Source organism: Nomascus leucogenys, chromosome 12 (genome assembly GCF_006542625.1).
Source record: "Nomascus leucogenys isolate Asia chromosome 12, Asia_NLE_v1, whole genome shotgun sequence".
Lineage (NCBI taxonomy): Eukaryota > Metazoa > Chordata > Mammalia > Primates > Hylobatidae > Nomascus > Nomascus leucogenys.
The window spans coordinates 56,254,257-56,276,152 of record NC_044392.1 but is presented as its reverse complement, the minus strand read 5'-3'; the positions used below and the strand labels follow the sequence as shown (position 1 = coordinate 56,276,152).

The 21,896-nt window shown below is 46.3% G+C and overlaps 1 protein-coding gene across 1 annotated transcript in view; it reads left to right on the top strand.

Annotated features, from left to right (window-relative positions):
* The first annotated feature begins 3,130 nt into the window (after positions 1-3,130).
* Positions 3,131-21,896, top strand: part of PHGDH (phosphoglycerate dehydrogenase) — a 32,145-nt gene continuing 13,379 nt past the window's right edge. The window contains exons 1-5 of the mRNA XM_003268063.4: positions 3,131-3,440; positions 12,439-12,590; positions 14,641-14,706; positions 18,115-18,169; positions 18,268-18,366. Coding sequence (XP_003268111.1) covers positions 3,303-3,440; positions 12,439-12,590; positions 14,641-14,706; positions 18,115-18,169; positions 18,268-18,366 — 510 coding nt within the window. The 5' untranslated portion in view covers positions 3,131-3,302. The remainder of the gene's footprint in view (positions 3,441-12,438; positions 12,591-14,640; positions 14,707-18,114; positions 18,170-18,267; positions 18,367-21,896) is intronic.

Genomic DNA, 21,896 nt, shown 5'->3' with positions numbered 1-21,896 from the left:
TCATAACTTGGGAAGCTGAAATTCAAATCAAGATATGCCTGTTTTGTGGATGACAGTTCATTTTCTACATTTTAAAATATCGTTTTATTTGCGTTGTTTTTATTATACTTTAAGTTCTAGGGTACATGTGCACAACGTGCAGGTTTGTTACATATTTTATTTTTTATGATTCGAGTTTGGATATCACAGCTGGTCTCCAAGTAGAAACACAGAGTTCCTACTCTCCTGCCCTTGACCCCATTAACTTTATCCTCAGAGTTACAGGCAGAGCAGCTGCACATCTTGCAACCTTAGGTAGGGGAAGGTCCTGCCTTGACAGATTCACTACACACAAGGAAGCAGGACTGTGTACGTTATTTTAGGCTTCCAGCTTCGAAAGAGAGAGCCAAAAGGGGCTGGCCTGGGCACGCACTAAGACCTTTTCCCCAAACTTCACTAATCAGAATGGTTTTCTCTTCCCAAGGGGTTGGGGCCAGAGCAAGGGAGAGAAGGAGGGGTCTGAGGAGATGGGGAGAACTGTTTTCCTGCTACTTCCAAGCGGGCCAAAGTTCCTGTTTTATAGATGGATGCAATAACACAGGGAGAGGGAGAAATTTCCCCAACTCCAACCCTCAATTATCAAAGAAAAACCCTTAGTTTGCAATTGATGTTGGAGATTCTGGGGTGTAGTGGTGAGGGATATATCTGTATAATGCAGGTCTCAGCCCGACCAGCAACACATTTAATGATATTGCTTCTAAATATCACTTGGTACCTCTGTACTAACTTTGGAGTAAAGTTTAAACTCCTCCTCAGGGCAAGGCCCTTCGTGAGCAGCCCCTGGCCCCTCTGCAGTCTCACTTCCTGGTATCCCATTGGCATCCCCCACAGCCATGGTAGAGAAGCCATGAACATGTTGCAGCTCCTCACAACTCTAAGCCTTTGGAAATGTCATTTCTTCTCCCCCTGGCTAATTCATATTCAGCTCTCAAGATTAGGCAGTTAACCATGAGCAGCTTCAAGGCAGGTTATGTTTTACCCATCTCTGTATCCTTGAGCCTCTCAAAGTAGCTGCCTTGAATGAGTTTCAAAAGGTTAGCTGAAAGGTAACCTTGCTTGGAAATCTTCCTGGCACCTCAGGAGACGGTTCTCCTCCTTGCTCCCAAAGCACTCCAGCACACCTTTATTTATAATTCTTAAACTATACCTTTTTAATTTTTTTTTATTATTTTTAGAGACAGGTCTCACTCTGTTGCCCAGGTTGGAGTGCAGTGGCACAATCATGGTTCACTGCAGCCTCGAACTCCTGGGCTCAAGCAATCCTCCTGCCTCAGCCTCCCAAGTAGATAGGACTATAGCAATGTGCCACCATGCTAGGGTACTCTTCTTAAAATGTTGTTCTTTTTTCTTTTTGAGGAAAGAAGCCTGTGTCTTGTGTGTCACAGGTCCTAGCACATAGGAGGTACTGGATAAATTAATTTTTGAATCAAACCTCTTCTGAGCCTCTGTGATGTGGAAGGTATGGTGCTAGGCACTACTGGGGGTATACAAAGTCGTGTCTCTGATCGTAAGGAAATGAGAGTCCATGGGGAACAAGACATGAAAAGTTCATAAATATATTCCTTAAGGCACTGTGAGATAACTCGAAGTTAATTCTACAGAAATTTAAAAGGAGGGAACATTTCTGACTTATGTAACAATTGTCACACACCCTCCTTTTCACTTGGAAATGGACTCTTATCTGTTAATTATTTTCTTAATGGTTTACAAGTGTCTTTAATTGTGTGGCTTGGATCTGTTTTAAAAGTAGGTGGGTCATAAATAATAAATAAAGAAAACAGGTGATCAGGCTTAAGAGGCCCTCTGGGTTGTGCGTTCAGACAGTGTCCAAGAAGTTTGACTTGGTGTGAAAGGGTGGGATTACATGTTAATGATAGCAGGGTTTAGATTCTACACTGAAAGGAAGCAGTTAGTGAGCCCTAGGAGGAGTTGAAGGAAAGAGGTTACAAAAATGGATGCTTCCCAAGACCCTCCATTAAGCCTCCTGGGATAGGTCTCCTGTCTGTCCCTAGACCCCAGGGTACTGCTGGGCACTTCAAGAGAGACAGAGAATTTGAATACTCATTAGTCTTGGAATGTAGGAATAACAATTCATCCGAACAAGTAAACATGATAGACAATTTTTTTTTTTTTACCCACTGAGGACATTGGGTCTAAAAATCTGATTTGTGCCTAGGAATTATCAGTATAGAATTTTCATTACTTTATAGAATTGATATTGCATAGTTCTGTAGGATAAGGATCTAGCACTTGAGTTATGAATAGCTCAGGATGACATAACACACAATGGTTAGTTGGACTGGTATGTCCATAAAGCTGAATTCTAATTCAGCTATGAGCATCTCTGATTCTGCTTCTGATTCTAGATGACTTTAATCTCAAATTGAATTTTCTGACATTTCTGTAAAATGGGGCATGAGAGAGCACGTCGGTTATGGGGTTTAAATATAAAAGAGTTAAGAGCTGAGAAGTGCCTTCTTGGTCAATTAAACCACACTGAAATCCCGTTTTCCTTTTCTTCTTTTTCATAATTAGAGAGGAAGTGGAGGGAAAGGAAATAAATAACTTTAACAAAGTATGCCTAGTTTAAATGCACCAGGTCCCCGCTCTTTTATAAACTCATAATTCTCATTGCATCACTAATTTGAAATTAAATCACAGCTCCGTGGTGTCTCAGAAAGCTTACTATTGCTTTTCACTACGTAACTTTCCAAGTCTGTGTGCTTGGTACTCTAGGATGTTAGGCCACCAGAGGAAAGAGGATATATCTTTTTGATAGTCGAATTCCCTTCAACGTCTAGCACAGTGCCTTGCACATTTACCCACTCAAAAAAAAATTCTTAAGGAATTAATAAATGAATCCTTAGGAGGAAAAGTGAAAATGAAGTTTTTCTCTCAGGATGAGAAGGTGTATTTCTCCGTTGATTTCAGATATGCATCAGCTAGTCAGCGTAAATTGTGCTTTTTGTATGCTCACCAGGTGTAGGTAAGAGCTTTGGCTGAGATGGAGAAATTCATCGCGGGAGGATAATAAAGCGGGCAGGGATTTGGCAACCTCAGAGCCGCGAGGAGGAGGCGGAGTCGCGGAGAGTTTGAGTATCTCCGTCCAATCAAAAGGAGACTGCAGGAGGAGGAGGAGGAGATGACGGGGGAGCGGGAGCTGGAGAATACTGCCCAGTTACTCTAGCGCGCCAGGCCGAACCGCAGCTTCTTGGCTTAGGTACTTCTACTCACAGCGGCCGATTCCGAGGCCAACTCCAGCAATGGCTTTTGCAAATCTGCGGAAAGTGCTCATCAGTGACAGCCTGGACCCTTGCTGCCGGAAGATCTTGCAAGATGGAGGGCTGCAGGTGGTGGAAAAGCAGAACCTTAGCAAAGAGGAGCTGATAGCCGAGCTGCAGGTAAGGCGAGCGAGAGAAAATTGAGGTCTCTAGGGCAACCTCCACGGAAAAAGGCTGGCTGCGCCCAGGCCAGCGCGCCCCCCTCGCATGCCCCCCGTATCAATTAGTTCCGGGGTCTCCTGAGATTGGGGGGTAGCGGAGAACGGCGGCGGGGGTAGGCAGAAAGAGGGAAGAACAAACGGCGGTGAGATGCAAACTTTTCTTTTAGTTTGCAACCGCGTCTTTCACGTTGGCATGCCTCCGCTAGCATTGCAAAATGCGGGCTGCTCCAACTGGTCCTGCAGGCTGCTCGCGGATGCCAGCGCGGCGCCCCAGCGCCTTCGCGCGCAGTTGTTCTGGCAGCCTCGCGCTGCCTCTGCCCCAACCCCCAACCGCCTCCGCGCTAGGGGATCCGCAGAGGGGCCCCAAAGTGGCTTCTTTGCGGGGAACCCAGGGACTGGTACTGGTGATTCTTCCCAACCAAGTTCTGGGCCGCCCCGCCGATTCCAGCCTGCCTTGGCGGTGGGGGGATCGGTGGGCGGGGGGACGCTGGCGGAGTCCCAACCAGTCTCGTGGCTGCTGGGTCAGCTGCAGGGGAAGGCAGCCCTCGTAAGGCAGCAAACACGTACCCGCCCCTCGTCTGATGCAAGACTGCTCAGTGCTTTCGCCGCCCCTCTGCCCTCTGGGAGCCTTCAGAGGAAAGGGAGGCGGGCGGGAAGCGCTGGGGTCCAGATTTAGCCTCCTCCCCACCTTTGGTTTATCGCTGGTTGGGAGTGACCAGACTCGACTAGAATCCGATCCCAAATGCTCCCAGATGATTTATAGTCTTAGCAAATTTTTATCCCCTTTTGTTGTGATATGTAATTAATCTACTTCAAATCTTTTATCTACCGTGTTTGAAAAGGCCTGCTGGGCCTGGTGGCCTTGTCCAGAATGTTTATTTTGTGAACTCTTCACTCCAGTGCCTGCACTTTCGACCTCTGTAGTCGACCCAGCTGCCCAGTCTCTACCTCACCTGATCCTGTATATTCTCTCCCACCCTCCAAATCGCACAGCCGCCGTCTGCCAGCCTCAGCCCTGTCCACCACCTTCAGCCATCTCCTCCTCCGAGGACCCCTTAGACCGCAGAGTCTGCCGGTTTTGCTTTAGCTGTGCCACAACCACGTGGTCCTGGAAACTGCTTCGCTCTCTTTGTCTGCCTTTGTATCTGCTGGCATGGATCTTGTCACCATGGCATGACACTATATCCAAGTATCCAGCTCTGCCTTGTACTCAGAAGAATTTGGTCACTGCCTTCAAGAAGTTTGTAAGCTGGTTAGGGAGCATGGCTAATACACAGGAGACAGTTGAGCAGATGACACAGAGCATAGCCCCGATTTAGACCATCCAGCTCCCTAACCTTTGCGTGCTCCCCTGCTGGAAAAGCCAGAGAAAGGGCCAATCATCATGCACCGAATTGGTGGGCAAGGGCTTGGGACCTGAGTAGGAATGGATGGGTGGCAGGCTCCTCACCTCCTTTCTTCTGTGAAATGGTATCAATGGCTCTGTGGAACAATCAGGAAAGGCAGTGGGGTGTCCTGCAGAACAGCCTCTGACTCTCACCTCCACCAGAGCACCAGGTTGGGAAGAGGGTGGCAATCCAGTGCTTTCACCTCTCTAAAGGAAATTAGAAACCTGATACCCCAATGAGGGGGTGGGGATAGGGAGGGATGAGGGCTGAATTGAGAGGAATGGGAGGCCTCATCCATAATGAGGGGTTGTTCCATGAAGTCAGGAATCAGCTGGGTGGATACTGGGAGTCTGGTGCTGAAACTTGGAGAACACTTTAAAGGCACTGAAAACTCTTGGCAGGAGAGGAGGAGTGTTTGTTGGCTAACTTGACTGCTGGGCATTTTTGGACTATTTGGGAGGGCTCAGCTTTCGTGTGTGTCTTTGCAACACACTTGGTTCAGAATGCCAATTAATCTCCTTGGTCAGCCCACTGAAGGGTCCTCATTTCTACACTATGCCTTTTTATTCTGCATGAAGAGGTGTCTGGCATAGTGTCTACTGCCCTCCCCCACTGAAATCTCTTTAATGCTGAAAGAAGCTTTGGCACCATTGCTAGAACCGGGCCTGGCCTTGGTTCCCACTGCCTTGTATTCTGTGCAGGCAGTCTCCTATCACTCACCCCCTGGTCAGGAAGTATAATCATTCCTCCCTGCCCTTTCAGTGGTGCTTTTCAGACTTGAAGCAAGTCATAGTGCAGTTTAATGGGTCATGACTAGCATTTTAAAAAACAAAGTAGGAAATATCAGACAGCAATGCAGATAGTAAGGCTGTAAGTATTGTTTCATGAATTTTGTTTCAATTATGTTGTGTAGTTGTATGTGTGTGGTATGTGAGTATGAAATTACAACTTAAAGATGTGTTTCTTGGCCGGGCGCGGTGGCTCACGCCTGTAATCCCAACATTTTGGGAGGAGCCAAAGGAGGCAGATCATTTGAACTGAAGAGGTTGAGACCAGACTGGGCAACATGGCAAAACCCTGTCTCTACAAAAATGACAAACATTAGCTAAGCATCTTGCCACAAGCCTGTAGTCTCAGCTACTGGGGGGTGGGGTGGAGGGCTGAGGCCCTGGTTGCTGTCACTCTTCTCAACCTGGTGCTCTAGCAGGAGGATCGCTTGAGCCTAGGAGGTTGAGGCTGCAGTGAGCCATGATCTCGCCACTGCAGTCCATCCTGGGCAACAGAGCTAGACCCTGTCCCACCCGTCCACCAAAAAACATGTGTTTCTTACAATGAGCCTCAGTCAAAAAAGTTTGGAAAACGTTGGCTTAAAATAATAAAGCATCTTGTTTGGAACTCACGTCTTAATATACCCAATATGCCGGAAAATATTTAAATAATATTACCATGTATCAGTGGCTTTTAAACTTTGACTGTGACCCACAATAAGAAATTTGTTTTATGTCATAACTTAAACACTCATACATATGTGTACACACAGACACACATAAATTTTGTGAAATAATACTTACTCTTTTTACATATGATGCATTCTGGTATTTTGTTCTGTTTCATTAAGTAGCATTGCTGGTCAGGACCACTAAACTAAACACTGGTAATGGTATTTAATTTACTGAAGCACATCCATATCTTCATATCAGTACTTGAAGAAAGATTAGGAAGGGAATAAATCTTTCCATGCAAGATTTCTTTTCAAAACCTCTTTAAAATAGCAAGTTCCCAGACTTTACACAAGGATTTAGTTTGCAAAAGTTAAATCACCATCAAATTAATCAGGATCACACATCTTGTGCAAAACAGGGTAGATCTGCCTTCCCTATAGCTGGGAACATGACCTGGACAGTTTCATTGTCTTGCCGTATGATTTAAGTCGGAGGCACGGCAATGCTAGAATTACCTCCTAGGCCAAGCTTGTCCTCTTGGGAAAGGAAGCATGTGTGAACTTGAGGAATGGGAATGGGTTCCCATTGCTGAGTTAGCAGTTTGTCTGGAACAGCCATAAATCAAGCAGTTTTCTAACTGAACAGCAGCTAAGGACAGGGGAGCGGGAGGACCTGTAGGAAGTGTGGGAAGTGTCTGTTCCCGCCACAGTGCAGACACAGAAGCCACACGCAGAGGGCAGTGAACATCAGAATTTGGTGCTGTGTAGAGAGAGACTTGCTTCCTCACCCAGGGAATGACAAAGAGGAGGGAGGATCTCTGGACACTGGAGAAGTTTTAATCGCAAACTGCAGAGGATGTGAGCAGATGGGTGCATTTGGTTAGGGCTGTAGTTTGCATAAGTAGAGGACAGGAGCAGGCAGCTTGGGGCAAAGTCTTTGAAGGGAGTGAGTTGTGGCGTGAGGAGGGAAGGGGCTTGGATGCAGGGGGTTTGAGGGTCTAGCAGGAGGTAGGTTGGATTCAGGCTGTCTGTGAATATGTGCTGATTGAATGAGTGGATAGAGTGGGTAGTTGAGGTTGTAAGAGGCCTTGGAAGCTCATTAACTCTGACTGATGTCGGATATCTGGTTCTAATGTGGAACCAAGGTCTCCTGAGTGAGAGTTTCTGCCCTTGGGACAGGTGAGACCTGATGCTCACCTGTAGGAGTCTGACTGGGGACTCTTAGATTCCCTGGCACCAAAAAAGGCTGATTTGAGGGAAAAGTCAAGAGACTACAGCGTAAATCTTCGCAAGGGAGATCCATCCAGAAAGTCCATGCTCATGAAAGAAACAATAGTGCTGTTTCTGTGCTTGCTCAGGGGCTACAAGAATGGGTGGACTTTGGGGAGTCTGCATGCTCTCCAGCTAGTGTTGCCCGTGGGGAGCAGGTTTGCGAGGGGAGCATTGTGGCAGCTTTGGAGAGAGCATTGAAGAAGGCTGGACCCTTAAGGCCCAAGGGAATGATTAGGTAGAGCCTCTGGAGCAGGACTGGGCCTGAGATGTGGGCTCTGGAACTTGATGCTAGAGAGACAAGGTGGTAAGATGATGACTCTGGGTGGTCCCTTCTCCTCTTGCTCCATGCCTGCTTCTTGTCAGTTGAACTTTGACTTTTGGTCCTGAGCTGGCCACTTGAAAGGAGATTGTGTTTCCTCAGTGTGTTACCAATTTTCTAAGGTGTCATTGCTGGCTGCAAAGAAATGACCACTAAAAATGTGCTTACCCACCCACTGCCCAGTTGCCCTCCAAAAAGGCCATGCAGTGTACACTCCTTTTTCCCTCATGCTCACCAATACTGAATATTATTCATTTTCTTTCTGCCAAAATGATGCACGAAAATATCATATTTAAAAATTTATATTTCCTTGATATCTAGTGTTGAAGAGTCTGTAAACTAGTGAAACTAGTGACCACTTTGTAGTTCTTCTGTGCATTGCCTATTTATATATTTACCTATTTTTTATTGTGTTCTTTATCCTTTAAAAAAGTTGATTTGTGGTGCATGCCTATAATCCCAGCTACTCGGGAGGCTGAAGCAGGAGAATCGCTTGAATCCGGGAGGCGGAGGTTGCAGTGAGCCAAGATTGCGCCATTGCACTCCAGCCTGGGCAATAAGAGTGAAACTCTGTCTCAAAAAAAAAAAAAAAAAAAAAAAAAAAAAAAAAAGTTGATTTGTAGGAATTCTATCACTTTTGGTGATGAATCCTTGTTCTGTTACATATGGTGAAAGGAGTTTTCTCCACATATCAGGACCACTACTTGCTTTTGTTTATGGGATCTTTTTCCATGCAGAAGTTTAAAATTTGAATGTAACTGGATTTGTCAATATTTTCTTCCAGAGTTTCTGGGATTTGTGCCTTGCTTATGAAAGGTTTTCCCAATCCGAGTCATAAAAGTATCCCCTGACATTTTCTTCTAATGCTTATATTTTTAAAAATTCTTTCATTCATTTGGATTTTTAAAAATCTGAAATGAGGTAGCAATCTATTATTTTTATTCCTGAATTTTCATAACACTATTTTTCTTGTTTAGTTCTTCCTTTCCCCATCAATTTGAGTTCTACTTTTTATTTTCTAAATTCTCACATATTCTGTTTGTCTAGTGTCTATTTAGTTCTGTTGACTGATTTGTCAATTTCTGAACATGTTTTTCCTGCTTTTTTTCAACTTCTTTTAATAAGATTTTTGAAAATCCTTGAGCACTCTTAGAAGTAGACCTTATGCCTCCTTATCACAGTCAAAGGAAGGGATTTCTGATGGGCGATTTTCAGGCATGTGAAGTGTTCAAGTTATTTGGGAAAGAGGGTGAAGGTGTGAGGATGGGGGACTGATGAGGGTGGTTTCTATGGGCCTCTCATCACTGAATTCATATATTCAATGGAAGTGTATAAAACACTTCATTGTGAAGTACCAACTGTGAGCTTGCCTACAGGCCACAGGCAACTTGCTCTTCTCGACAGAGACATTTGTGCCTATTTCTATTATCCCCCAGTAGGCAGGCTGGCTGGGAGGAGCAGGTCGCCAGAAGATCCAGGGACCTTTGTTAGGGAGCTTCTGCCATCTTGGAGAAGCCACAGGATTTCTGGCAATGTCTCTCCTGGTTTAGGTGTCTAAATGCTGTATTTGGAAGGTAGTTGGAACTTGGACTTTGGTACTCAACAGATTTGGACTTGATTCCAGCTTCTGCCATATCCTAGCTATGTGACTTCAGCAAGCTCTCTAAATTCTTTAAGTGTCAGTTTGCTTATCTGTACTATAGGGATAATTATAATATCTGTCTTAGGATTGTTGTGAAGCACAGGGCTGGATGTAAAATACTTGCTCAAAAAATGGTAGCTATTGTTACTAGTAAATCTCTCCAAGGGATTTTACAGTTTGGTTTTTGCACCTAACTGGCCATGGCCTTGGCTCTGGCCCTATCTTCTTGACATCTTGGCAGGTCTACCCACTCTTCTTCAGTTACAGTCTCAGAGTTAGCCAGTGGCAATGACTTTCCAGTTCTTGGCTGGTTTTTGATCTGTAAGAGTGATCTTGGGCAGGTTACCTCTCAAAGCCTCTGTTTCTTTATCTGGAAACTGGGGATAATTATACCCCTTCTCCTTGGAGTTGTGGAGAGAATAATGTAAAGCAACTGGTATAATGTCTAGTACCCAGCAGGTGCTCAGTAAATGGTTTATGTGCTGGTGAGGCTGATACTGTGGATATATGGTATAGAGTAGATAAAGTTTTAATACCAAATCCCTGCATTGGGCATATAAAATATAACTAAGGAGACCAAACTGCAGGTCTAAGAGAGGACAACTAGATATGAAACATACTATATTGGTGATCACAACAAAAATGCTGGGGTGTAGGGAGAGTGACAGTTCAGGGTTGTTGGCAAATGTTTCCTGGAAGATAACTTTATTGCGCCTTGAAAAGTCAGTAAAGTTTGTCCAGGCAGGAAAATCCTTTTCTTTAGAGCCTGCGTGGTGGACCTGAATGTGAAAAAGATGTCAGTATCCCATTTCTGCCTGGCTTGGCTGATATTTAACCAGGCTGCTATGGGGGGAAATCAGAGTACCTCCAGGTGCTCATCTGGTGTTGGCCTCAGCATTGGGGCAGCCAGCACTGAGGTGGCTTCTGTTTGGTTCCTCTAAGCCCTGGATGCCCATGTGACTTGTATACACCTAGGTCATAATCAGTTTAGCATAATGCCAGATACATACATAGCGGGCATCCGATAAAATGAAGAAAGAAAAGTACAGGGGAGGGGAAGGGGAAGAAGGCAGGCTTAACTTTGTTGGGCTTCAGTTTTTCCTCTGTAAAATGGGGTTGGACCAGATGCTGGTGAACATTTCTTCGAATCTCCCACTCTGACGTTCTACTTCAGAACCTCAGACGTAAAAGGGCTTGGAGTGTCTTCCAGGCAGCCTGCATGTTTCTCTCTGCTGGTAGGCACAGCCGCCAAGCAGTGAGGATGCGTGATGCATAAACACCTCCAAAGGAATCGTTCTACTATTGCTCTTGAACAATTATTCCAGTATGTAGAAGCTCTTAAGGCTTAAATATTCTATGCTGCAGCCTAAGCATCATTCCTCTTCTCTTCTCAGTGGAGATAAAATTACCCACTGCTCTCCTTACATTTACTTTGTCCATATTTGCTCCTATGCTCTAGGCTTGTGCACAACAAACACAGTGTGGGCCCTTACCCTAGGAGCCAACTTCTCATGGCCTTTCTCTATCTCCAGAATCCATGCAGTGGGCATGAAGGGAAAAGAAGGTTTTCATGGGATCCAGCTGAGAGCTGTACAGGGAAAATGAATCTGAGGAGCCATGTGCTCCATCTCTTTTATTTTACAGATGGAGACTAGGGGTATAGAGTGAGTTGAATTACCGCAGTGACCCACACATTGTTGGCAGACCTAGGATTAGAACTCTGTCTTCCTGATTCCCAGCTTGGTGCTTTTGCAAGCACACTTGCTGCTTTCTCACCGGCCTGGTGTCTGCCACTTTGGGACAGAGTGTGGACTTGCTCATCTGCCCCGTTTCTTAGGGATTCTCATTCTGTGTTTGAGCAAGAATATTCTTATTCTGGAGAGAAGCACATACCACAGGATTCTGGATGAGCATAAGGAAGATCGTCTTGGGGATCTAACTTAGCTCACGTATAGTGGCTGTGATGAGTTCAGTGTCTTATTTTTTGCATATGTGTATTTTTAGTCTAATATTGCCTGGGTGTCTGAGCAAGTGTAGATGAATTTAATTGCTCTCATTTTTCCCCTGCCCCTCTTCCTTTGGTCTCTCTTTTAGGAAATGTTTTTCTTTCAACATTCGTTTCATTCATTATTTACTCATTCAGCCAACCAACATTTATTGAGTGCCTTCCCTGTGTCAGGGACAGGGGCTTACAAAGTAGAATTTGCTCCCACCTCTGCCCTTCAGTAGCTCAGTGTCTAATGGAGGTAGTGATGTTCATTAAGCGTGGCCAGATACTGTGCTAGGTGCTGTGCCTGTTCTCTCTCGCTTCCTCCTCACACACTTGAGGAGGCTGAAGCTGATTCATAGCTGGGAAGGCAGGGGCCTTGGATTTGAACCCAGGCCTGACCAATGGCAGAACCTATCAAATGTGTGGACAGATGACATTGCCTTTCTTTCTTTGGATATATCAAAATCAGCCAGCAGATAGGAACTCCCATTTTGAGCAAGCAATGTGCAGGAATGATAGGGTATACAGAGAGGAACAGGAAATGGCCCCTGACTTCCAGCATGTGTCTGAGGGACATCCAGGCTGCAGGCATCATGGTGCTGTCTAGAGAGATAAGCCAGGTGCCCAGAGTCCATGGGCCAATGCCGCCCTTTCTTGAGCATGCCAAACAAAGCACTTGGTGTGTTAGAGGCACAGTCTCCTCCACTCTAAGTAAAAATCAACATGAGTCCTAGCCCACATTTCCCTCGTGAGTATAGCAAAGATGTCTATGAGCTGGCAGTCATCAGTGACTTCCTAAGGTTCTGGAAATGCATCTGTTACTCAGGAGCAATCAATGATGTGTCTGAGGCTTTACGAGTTCTCACAGAATTACTTTCTGGACCCAAATGTTTCTTCTGCTTCAGGACTGTGAGGGCCTTATCGTTCGCTCTGCCACCAAGGTGACCGCTGATGTCATCAACGCAGCTGAGAAACTCCAGGTGGTGGGCAGGGCTGGCACAGGTGTGGACAATGTGGATCTGGAGGCCGCAACAAGGAAGGGCATCTTGGTTATGAAGTAAGTCATGGAGGCTGCGGGCGGGGGAAGGGGGGTGAGTACGGAGACTGACCACACCAAGGGAGAAAAAACTCACTGGAGAGAAAGCTGAGTCCATTGGAAGGGCTTCCAGGAGGATGCCTGGTCTAGGGCCTGCATGGTCAACACTCACAGCATAGTGGTTCCAAGGTTTTAGGAAGGCAGCTATGCTCACCACTATATCACCAATGTCATCAGGGGGTTCCAGAGTTTTTAAAATTGAGAGTCCCTGCATAATCTCAAAATGTTTCACGAACCCACCCCACGCGCAGTTGCTTGCACCTCTGTGACCTGGTTCAGGAATCGGAAGTTCAGTGAGTTCATCTGCATTTCCTGCTCCCACCCAGCCCCCTCTGCCTCTATTAATGATGTTTGTGGCAGGTTTTTGCCAGCTCTACTTTACTGTGCTTGTACAGAGGCACAACCCTTGCTGGTAGACTAGTGACTAGAATCCTTGCCCTCCCCACTTCCCTGCCACCTTCTGGAACTAAGACACTAGTTTCTCTTTCAGTGCCCTAGGGCAAGAGGAGAAGGGTCCCCTTTAAAGCTGTTTCTGCAGAAGCACAGGGGCAGAGGTCATCAGCACGCCAGTGCTGTACTGTACCTGTTCTGTCACTTAGATGGTATGGCAAGGCCATCCCCAGGCCTCTTTGTCCTTAAGACTTTTCTCTTCCCTTGGGGACTTCATTGTCCTTAAGACCTTTCCCCTCCCCTGCGCTGTACTTCCCCCTGTAAGGTAGAGGTTAATTGGTCACCTGACTGAAGTCAATATTCAACAGTAGAAATGTTAAACGATAACCCATCCCACATCTTGCCTTGGACCCAGAGGTAGCCAGGCCCCAATCTCTGCACCTCTGCTTGCTCCCCAATACAGCCTGTTTGCTGTGGGAGGATGAGAAGCCAGGTGGTTTTCCAGACAGACAGACTCTGAGAGTCCCTTTATCTTATACAGGATCTCTTGACTTTTTCTTCTTGTAACCTTATTAACCTTCATTCCAGAGACGAAAAAGACAGACCCAGTAGGGGAATAATCAGGGTGAACACGTATATGAAATTCTTTCAAAAACCTAAAAAGCCTTTAAGAAAAGAAAAATAGTTTTGTGGGTTGCCACCTCTATTCTTTTTTCTATAAAACAGGAAGGGTCTGCATTGCCCTGTGACTTAGGGTGCGAGGAGGCTTTCTCAGTTCAGAACTTGTTGAGAGATAGGAAGAGTAGTCAGACAGGTGGAGATTACTAATAAAAGCTAGGTTGGGGCTGGGTGTGGGGGCTCACACCTGTAATCCCAGCACTTTGGAAGGCCAAGGTGGGAGGATCACTTGGGCCCAGGAGTTTGAGACCAGCCTGGGCAACAAAGTGAGACCCCCCCATCTCTACAAAAATACAAAAACAAAGAAAAGAAAAGAAAAGCCAGGTATGTTGGCACCAGCCTGTAGTCTCAGCTACTGAGAATGTTGAGCTGGAAGGATCGCTTGAGCCCTGGGAAGTCAAGGCTGCAGCGAGCTGTGATCATGCCAGTGTACTCCAGCCTGGGTGACAGAGTGAGTCCTTGTCAAAAAAAAAAAAAAAAAAGCAGCCAGGTTGAGTAACTTGATGAAGATATGTAGGCATTGGGCTGAGCCCTGAGTTTGAGAGACTCAGACCTTGGTAAGATCAATGGTAGGAGCAGCAGAGTATTTGTGCTTTCTGGAGGCAGGCAGATCCTGAAATAGGAGAAAGAAAAGGGCTGAACCACACACATCTGATTATGTGAGACACTTCTCTGCCTTATGAGGAGTGTTTGGGTAGAGAGAAGCCAGATATGTTTCTCTAATGGAGGTCCCTCTGCAGGGAAACATAAAACCAGGGGAAGGGGGTTTTTTTCCAGCCCTTGGCTTAGGGCAAGATTACATCAGAGAACTCTGGACAGTGGCATGGTCAGTTCATGGAGCAGGAGTGAGAAAGCACAGCCTGCACTCAAGGCTTTCTCTTGGGGAAGGAGTGGGAATACTGGGTCTGTGCCCATTGATGTCCCCCTTTTCTTTGATCTTTAGCACCCCCAATGGGAATAGCCTCAGTGCCGCAGAACTCACCTGTGGGATGATCATGTGCCTGGCCAGGTAAGTCCTTGACTTCTCAGCAAAGCTAGTCTCTCCGATATGCCAATTATTACCACTTGCCAAGCAAACGGACCCAGAAAAACTTAGAAACATTTCGTCTCAGCGACGTGCAGACTGCTAAGAAGGCGACATGCAGACTGCAAAGAACCTTTAAGGCCATCAGGTCCTCTATTCAACATTACACAGGTTCCCTAGTGCACAAAGGTGCACTTCCCTTTACTCATGTTCTATTCTCCATGCTGCAGACACTCTGCCTTCTCTAGCCTCCAACTCTTGCAAATGTTCTCCATACCCTGCTGCCTGGAGATAACAAGGAAGGATGCTCCAGGCAGCAGGGTATGGACAGCGTCTAGCTACCCTCTGCTTACTTCAAGATTAAGCTTCAGTATTAATTTATCCAAGAAGCTCTCTGGCTTTTCCAGCTAGGCTATGTCCCTCACTGATTCCCCTGGCCCTCAGGGCTTATCTCTGTCACTGCCCTTACAAATCTGTATTGTAATAGAATGGAATAAAAACCTGCTTCAGGGTCCTTGTGTGTTCCTGTGGGTTCATAAGGCAATGGAACTCAAATGGGCAAGACTCTTGCTCTTCTAGCAGGAGTTCCAGGCCTCTTGAGTGGATGGGGCAGCCTAGAAATCAAGTAGATATGGCGCAGAATGTGCTTGAGTCTCAGTGTGTTGGTGAGTAATTTGGCAAAACTGATTGCATGGAGCACTTCTGTTGAACAGGCAATTCAAGCATTTATGTGGTCAAGGGGAAGAACAAGGCTCCCAAGAAACAGGGCAGGAAGTTGTTCTAGGTCCCTCTGAAGCTCCATGGATTCCCTAAACCAGGGGACCTAGGCATCAAGGACTCCTTGTTTCCCTACTCAGGCCTAAAACCTTCCGGGACCAAGAAATTACTTTTCCCATGGCAAGACCTGCTTTCCCTCCTGCTGGAGGAAGATCTAGGGGAGTTTACCTCTGCTCTAACTCCTCCCTACAGTTTCCATCTGAGCTCTGTGGTATTCACTGATATTCACTGGTAGGTGAAGGGAGGCAGTGGGGGGAAAGGAGAAACAGCAATAGCTTACACAGCAGTAGGGTCTCAGCCTAGAAGGGGCCCCCAAGCTGGCAGCCAGGTTCTCCCAGAGCATCTAGGCTGAGTGTCTCTCCCCCTGGAGAAGTATAGAAGCCTGGCGCCCTGGTTTCACTTTAGCTATTACCTTCAGGGATTTTTTTTTTTTTTTTTTTTTTTGAGTAAGGGAAAAGATCTCAATGTGAGTTTCTAATTAATTACCTCACACTTTTTCTGGAGGTGGAAGGAAAGGATTGGGAGCCAGCAATACTTTCCCTCCTTTTCCAGGACCAGCTTTGTTTAAAGGAATTGGTGAAGTGCTATGGTTTAAAAGAAGCTCCCCATTGTCAACCGCTCACCTTGACCTCACTCATCAAAGATGCGTCAAAACTAGGAAATACGCACACCCTATTGGGAAGGAATGCGCTCGTTTCATCAGACTGTTCCTAGCAAGGAGGACAGTAGGAGAGTGTGGGTGCTGTATGTAGACTCTACAGGGTTGGGCAATGTGGGTGGAGAGCAGGCATGGCCAGGCCTCACAGTAGGGACTTTGAGCAGATGGCAGGGGCTCCTGAGGTGCAGAAGAACAGCACACAGAAAGGAAGGAAGGAGAGAATCAACAAATGTAGGTTTCACCATTTTTGCCTGCTTTACCATCTCCTCCTCTAGTAAGTCAGGCCAGCAACCATTTAATTATTGTGAGGCCCCTTGCCCACATTAGAGTCCTCTCCAGTCTGGCCTGATGAGGATTCCAAAGTGTTGAAACCTGGAGAGGCTCCATGATCAGATGGGGGCAGCAGCCAGAGAAAAGGTTTAGGGATTTCTTGTGTTCTGTGGTGTCGCATGCATACATCTTAGATAGCACTGTGGAGTCTGGTGGGGAGAAAATAGGATGTGAGGGAGAGGAGAAAGGGGCCAGGTGGGGCTCTGTCTCACTAGATCAAAGGCATTTTATCAGGCAAGCTTTCCCCAGAAGTGAACAGTTCCTCAAGGCAAGTCCCTGTCCTTATTACCTGCCTGATGGGTCAGAGCAGTGAGGTAAATGCAGCTTGTCCCCCATGTGGCTTGGTACTGAAGTTCTTCTGAGTTTACCCATAAGATCGTGCGCCTCTGTGGTGGAGGAGGACAGATTCCACCTTCAGCCTTACCCTCAGATGGAGATCAATGTCCTAGTGATGTGTAGAGATGAGAGAAGATTTTTGTGTTAGAAGTTAGTGAAGTGAAAGCATGGAAGTAGCAGCTTGAGATTTCTCTTTTTGCACGCTTGCTCACACTGAGGTTTTTGGCATCAGGTTAAAGGCCCACATTTAAGTACTCAGGAGGCTGGCCGTGCTGGGGTTGACTTTGCAGGCTTTGAATCTGTTCAAGTGCCTCCAGCTAGGTGATCTGGGAAGAATTGTTTAACCCTCAGTGCCTCCCTCCATGCAGCTGTGAATGTTAGAGGAGTTAATGTGTGTCTAAACATTTCTTTTAGGATGTCTTAAATAGAGAAAGTGCGCCTTAAACATTGTTTCTCATTTCTTCCTTTTTTTGCCTCCAGAGATGTGTTGATGACCCATGCCCACAGGACATATATTGCCCTTTGACCTCTAATGTTGCCCTAATTGCCACTTCCTCTGTCTCCTCCAGAAAACACAGATGTAGACTCAGACTTCCATCTGAACTAATAGGAGGACACAGGCTGTGAAGTGTGTGTGTGTGTGTGTGTGTGTGTGTGTGTGTGTTGGTGGTGGTGGTGGGACAGGAAGGTGGTGTGGATGTTTAAAACTCTTGGGACCACGCATTCAGGACAGAATGGAAGTGTCTGGGCTTTGGCATCTACCCACCCACTCGAGGGTCCAGACTAGTCTAAGACCCACGGGGTTAAGAAACTCTCAAGGAAGCATAGGTAATTAGGTGTCCTCTTCGTAATAGTAGAAGACGTCCTAGATTATGGTGCTGGATGAGATAGGAAGATGAAAATAATTCCTTGAGCTTCTGGAGTACTCGATGTCATCAGAGTTGCCCAGTACCCCACTCAGTTATCCCTACAGACCTTGGAGGATTGGCGATCGCTTAAAGTAAAAAACTCACTCTGGTCGATGCCTCAGTGGCTGAGGTGGAATCCATACCTCCTCCCAGACGCCTGGCTGGTCACAGAAATCCCAGGCTTTCTAAGTCAGATCTTGCCAAGGGTTTCTCTCATCTGTTTTCCCTTTATCCCCCATCAGTGTTCCTAAACCTGAACCCCCAGACCCAGTTCTGGGGAAAGTGGCTGTCATGGGCAGTGACTGTGCAAACCTGATGTTGCATCTCCTTCATGAGCTGGCGGGAGTCCGAGTGGACCCTCTGAACCTGTGTCTATCCTTGCAGGCAGATTCCCCAGGCGACGGCTTCAATGAAGGATGGCAAATGGGAGCGGAAGAAGGTGAGCAGCGGCCTTGACTCGCCCCACCTGGGCTCAGGGCCCAGGGTCCACTCATATTGCTGACTTCAGCTTCTTTCCTTTTGCCTGTTGGGTTGCAGTTCATGGGAACAGAGCTGAATGGAAAGACCCTGGGAATTCTTGGCCTGGGCAGGATTGGGAGAGAGGTAGCTACCCGGATGCAGTCCTTTGGGATGAAGGTAAGATGTTGCTGGAACCCTGTGATGTGGGACTTTCTGCAGCAATTTTGGGAAAGGCAGCATGTCTGGGCAGAAGCCAGAAGCTTTGTTCTAGGAGGGTCTGACCCTCTCTTGGAGCCCCCATCTAAATAAGCGTTAAAGCCAAGGAGGGAGAGAACACTGGCCTGCTGATCTGGACTCAAAAGCTGGAAATACTTGGTGGGGGTCCTTTAGCTCTCTGGTGAGTGAATAGCCCTGATTCCCAGTGAACCAGGTGTTGATGGCTGTTTTGAGACCTTGGTTCTTATCTTCTTAGTTTAAAAGAATTTAAACAAGAGACACGGTGCAGCATTGAGGAGTTTATTGCAAAGGAAAAAGAATATTTTGAAAGTTAAGTGCAGAGTAGACAGTACACCTTGAGAGAGAGAGAATTCAGGGCGGGCGGCTCATAAGAATGAGGCAGTGTTGGCCGGGCGCGGTGGCTCACGCCTGTAATCCAGCACTTTGGGAGGCCGAGGCAGGCGGATCACGAGGTCAGGAGATCAAGACCATCCTGGCTAACATGGTGAAACCCCATCTCTACTTAAAAAAAAAAAAAAAAAAAAATTAGCCAGGCGTGGTGGCGGGTGCCTGTAGTCCCAGCTACTAGGGAGGATGAGGCAGGAGAATGGCATGAACCTGGGAGGCGGAGCTTCCAGTGAGCCGAGATCATGCCACTGCACTCCAGCCTGGACGACAGAGTGAGACTCTGTCTTAAAAAACAAAAACAAAAACAAAAACGAATGAGGCAGTGTTGATTATTGCTGGAGAAACTCCCTTTATGGGAGTTTTACATGATTATTCATAAGGAGGTGGGAAGAGCTGTTACTAGTAAGCATGTTTCGGGTGGTCCTCTGGGTGCACATGAGTAGTAGCTGTACATGCTTGTTCATTCGGCACACGTCTTATTAGCATCTTAAATCTCCATCCAGGGGTGTGTTTTTTACTGTTATAACGAGCAGGGGGTCAGTTTGAGGACAGGAAAAATCAAAGTGCACAGGCTGTCTAGATGGGAAGTTCCCTACTGAAGATAGCTTTGCTTGAATGAGCTCAGTTATAATATGAATGCCAAGGCTTATTTTGTTGACTGTAGGATCACCAAGGTTGCTGCACTTCCTTGATTACCTATTCTGCCTCACAGGGAGGGTACTTGTGTCCTGCCCATTCTTTCTTTCCTTCCTGCTTTTGTTGTGTCTGCTTTCCTGTGATAATTTAGAAAACAGGAACAAGTTTATGGCCTCACAGTAGAGCCTTACATCTATTGTCCATCTGTCCTTCCAGTTTCCCTCCATATTTCAGAAAAGATTTAAAAGTGCTTGTATGTACACTATGATATGATTGTAGAGCCTGTGGTGGCTGGAAGACCTCACACCAGTCTCAGAAATCACACCTAACTCCTGTCTTCCCCCAGGTCTCTGCCTTTTCCTACTCTGGGAGCTCAGTAGGCTTCTGGCTAAGGGAGGGTTGCAATCAGTAGCAGTGCCACCCACTTGGGCTAATCCAGGAGACCCTGCAAATGAGAGAGGCAATTCAGCTAAGAGAGGGGATCTGCAGGGCTTCCCAGATAGACCAAAGAGATGAACCCATTAAGGCTGCTATGGGACGTCTCTCTGTTCACTTTCTGTTTTAGGGAATTACAGGGATTATGGGGTCAAACTGCAGCCAGGAAGTCTTTAAACATTAGGAAATTAGTTTTGACAACCAGATTATGTCAGATCTAGAAAAGTTTACATAGAGCTGCTATGGAACTCTCCCTTTTTCTACATCCCTCCTGCCTTCTTAGAGTTAGAAGGGATCTTAATAGATTGACCTTTAATTTTACATTGACATCTAGAATTTGTAAGCTTATGCCTAAGGACTCATAGCAAATGGACAGTAACCTAGAGCCTGGTGAGTATCCCATTGTACACATTGAATATTATCCTCTCCCTCCTGCCTCCACTCCCCACCTTATTTATTTAAGTCAGCCAGATATCTTTCCTAAGCCTCTGCACTGAGAAGGGCCAGGTGTATTCTTGATCCCTGGACTCCTGAGAGAGGCAGATGTAGCCCAGCAGCATCATTGATCATGTAAACAAACCACAGCCTTGCCCTCTGTGCAGGGATGGTGGGATGCCATAAGCCACAAAGAGCTCCTCCATCCTCTTTTGTAAGGGATCGAGGGTCAAGGTTTAGTCCATGGAGAATTTTGATCTAAAAGGCAGAGGTCAGGAGTTAAGTAAAACTAAGAGCACTCATAGCCAAATGGGTGAGCATTTCATTGATGAAGCAGTAACTGGGAGACAGGCTCCAGACCAGTGGCCGTTCCAAGGCTCCTGCCCCCTTCCCCAAGGGGTCCTCTTCCCCATGACTCCCCTTCCCTGGGCCTTCCTTCTTCGTGGCATCTCTACACATCAAATTCCTCGCTCAGCAATATTCTTCGTCATGGAGACTTCGGCAGTGACTTAAACCAGATTAAAAGGCCCACCTCCTTCCTGAATGATTGAGGTGCTAGGTAAGCTTGCCTGTCCATCTGGCACTGCCCAACTCTCTACCCTGGGCTGCTTCCAAGAGGTGCAGGGGTATCTGGGACCTTGAGCATCAGTGTCAGGAAATGGCTGACACCTCTCCGGCATGTGTTTGATTGAAAGAGATGTCTATGGCCTGCTCATTTCAGTGTTAATCTGTGCCTCAGAGCAGATCACCCACTGAATGTTTTATTCCCATTCCCAGCACGGTGTGGAGGGCGCCGGTGCCTTCACTTTGCATTTCTTCTGTCCAGATGTCTCTGGAGGGTCATTCTTAACTGTCTTGCTTCCAGAACATGCTCTTTGTAAACCCCTGAAACATGGCTTGGATCATTCTGCCTCCCACCTCAGCCCCTCCAGAGCTGCCTGGACCTCATCATTCCAGAGCATCTAAGTGGCCTCTCCTCATGCTCAGCTGCTTACCTCGACCATGTCATTATCATACTTTTGAGTCTGGATGAATTTTATCTCAGGGCAGAGAGCTCACCAGTTCTAGTGGTCTTGGAGAAGAAGATTTTCTAAAGAGAAAGGAAGATTCTTGAACATATTGTGAAAGAGATGTATAAGCATCCAGACAGGAAACGAGGATAAGTGTTTATTAAACACAAGTTATTTCATACTAGCCTCATTCTCTCTTTGGAAACCATTATTAAACTGGTAGAGTATGGAAATCCCTAGATGTCATATACCCGGACTATTTAAAGTTATGTTTTAATCATGTAATAAAGGAATTCATTCTCATATAAATTAAAACATGAACAAGGCTATACTCGATTACCATCTGAACCCTAGTCTCCTCACGGTAAACATCAGTTTAGCATGTCATCCGAGACTTTTCTATGCGTTTGCACAGAATGCATACAGTTCCATGCCTGTGGATGGATTCTTTGGCTACACAGAATAAGAATATTGTTCGTGATGTTAAGAAAAAAACATGTTTATCTCAGAACAACTAAATCTAGCATATTTTTAAATAGTTGTGTGGAATTTTATTGTGCAGATAAA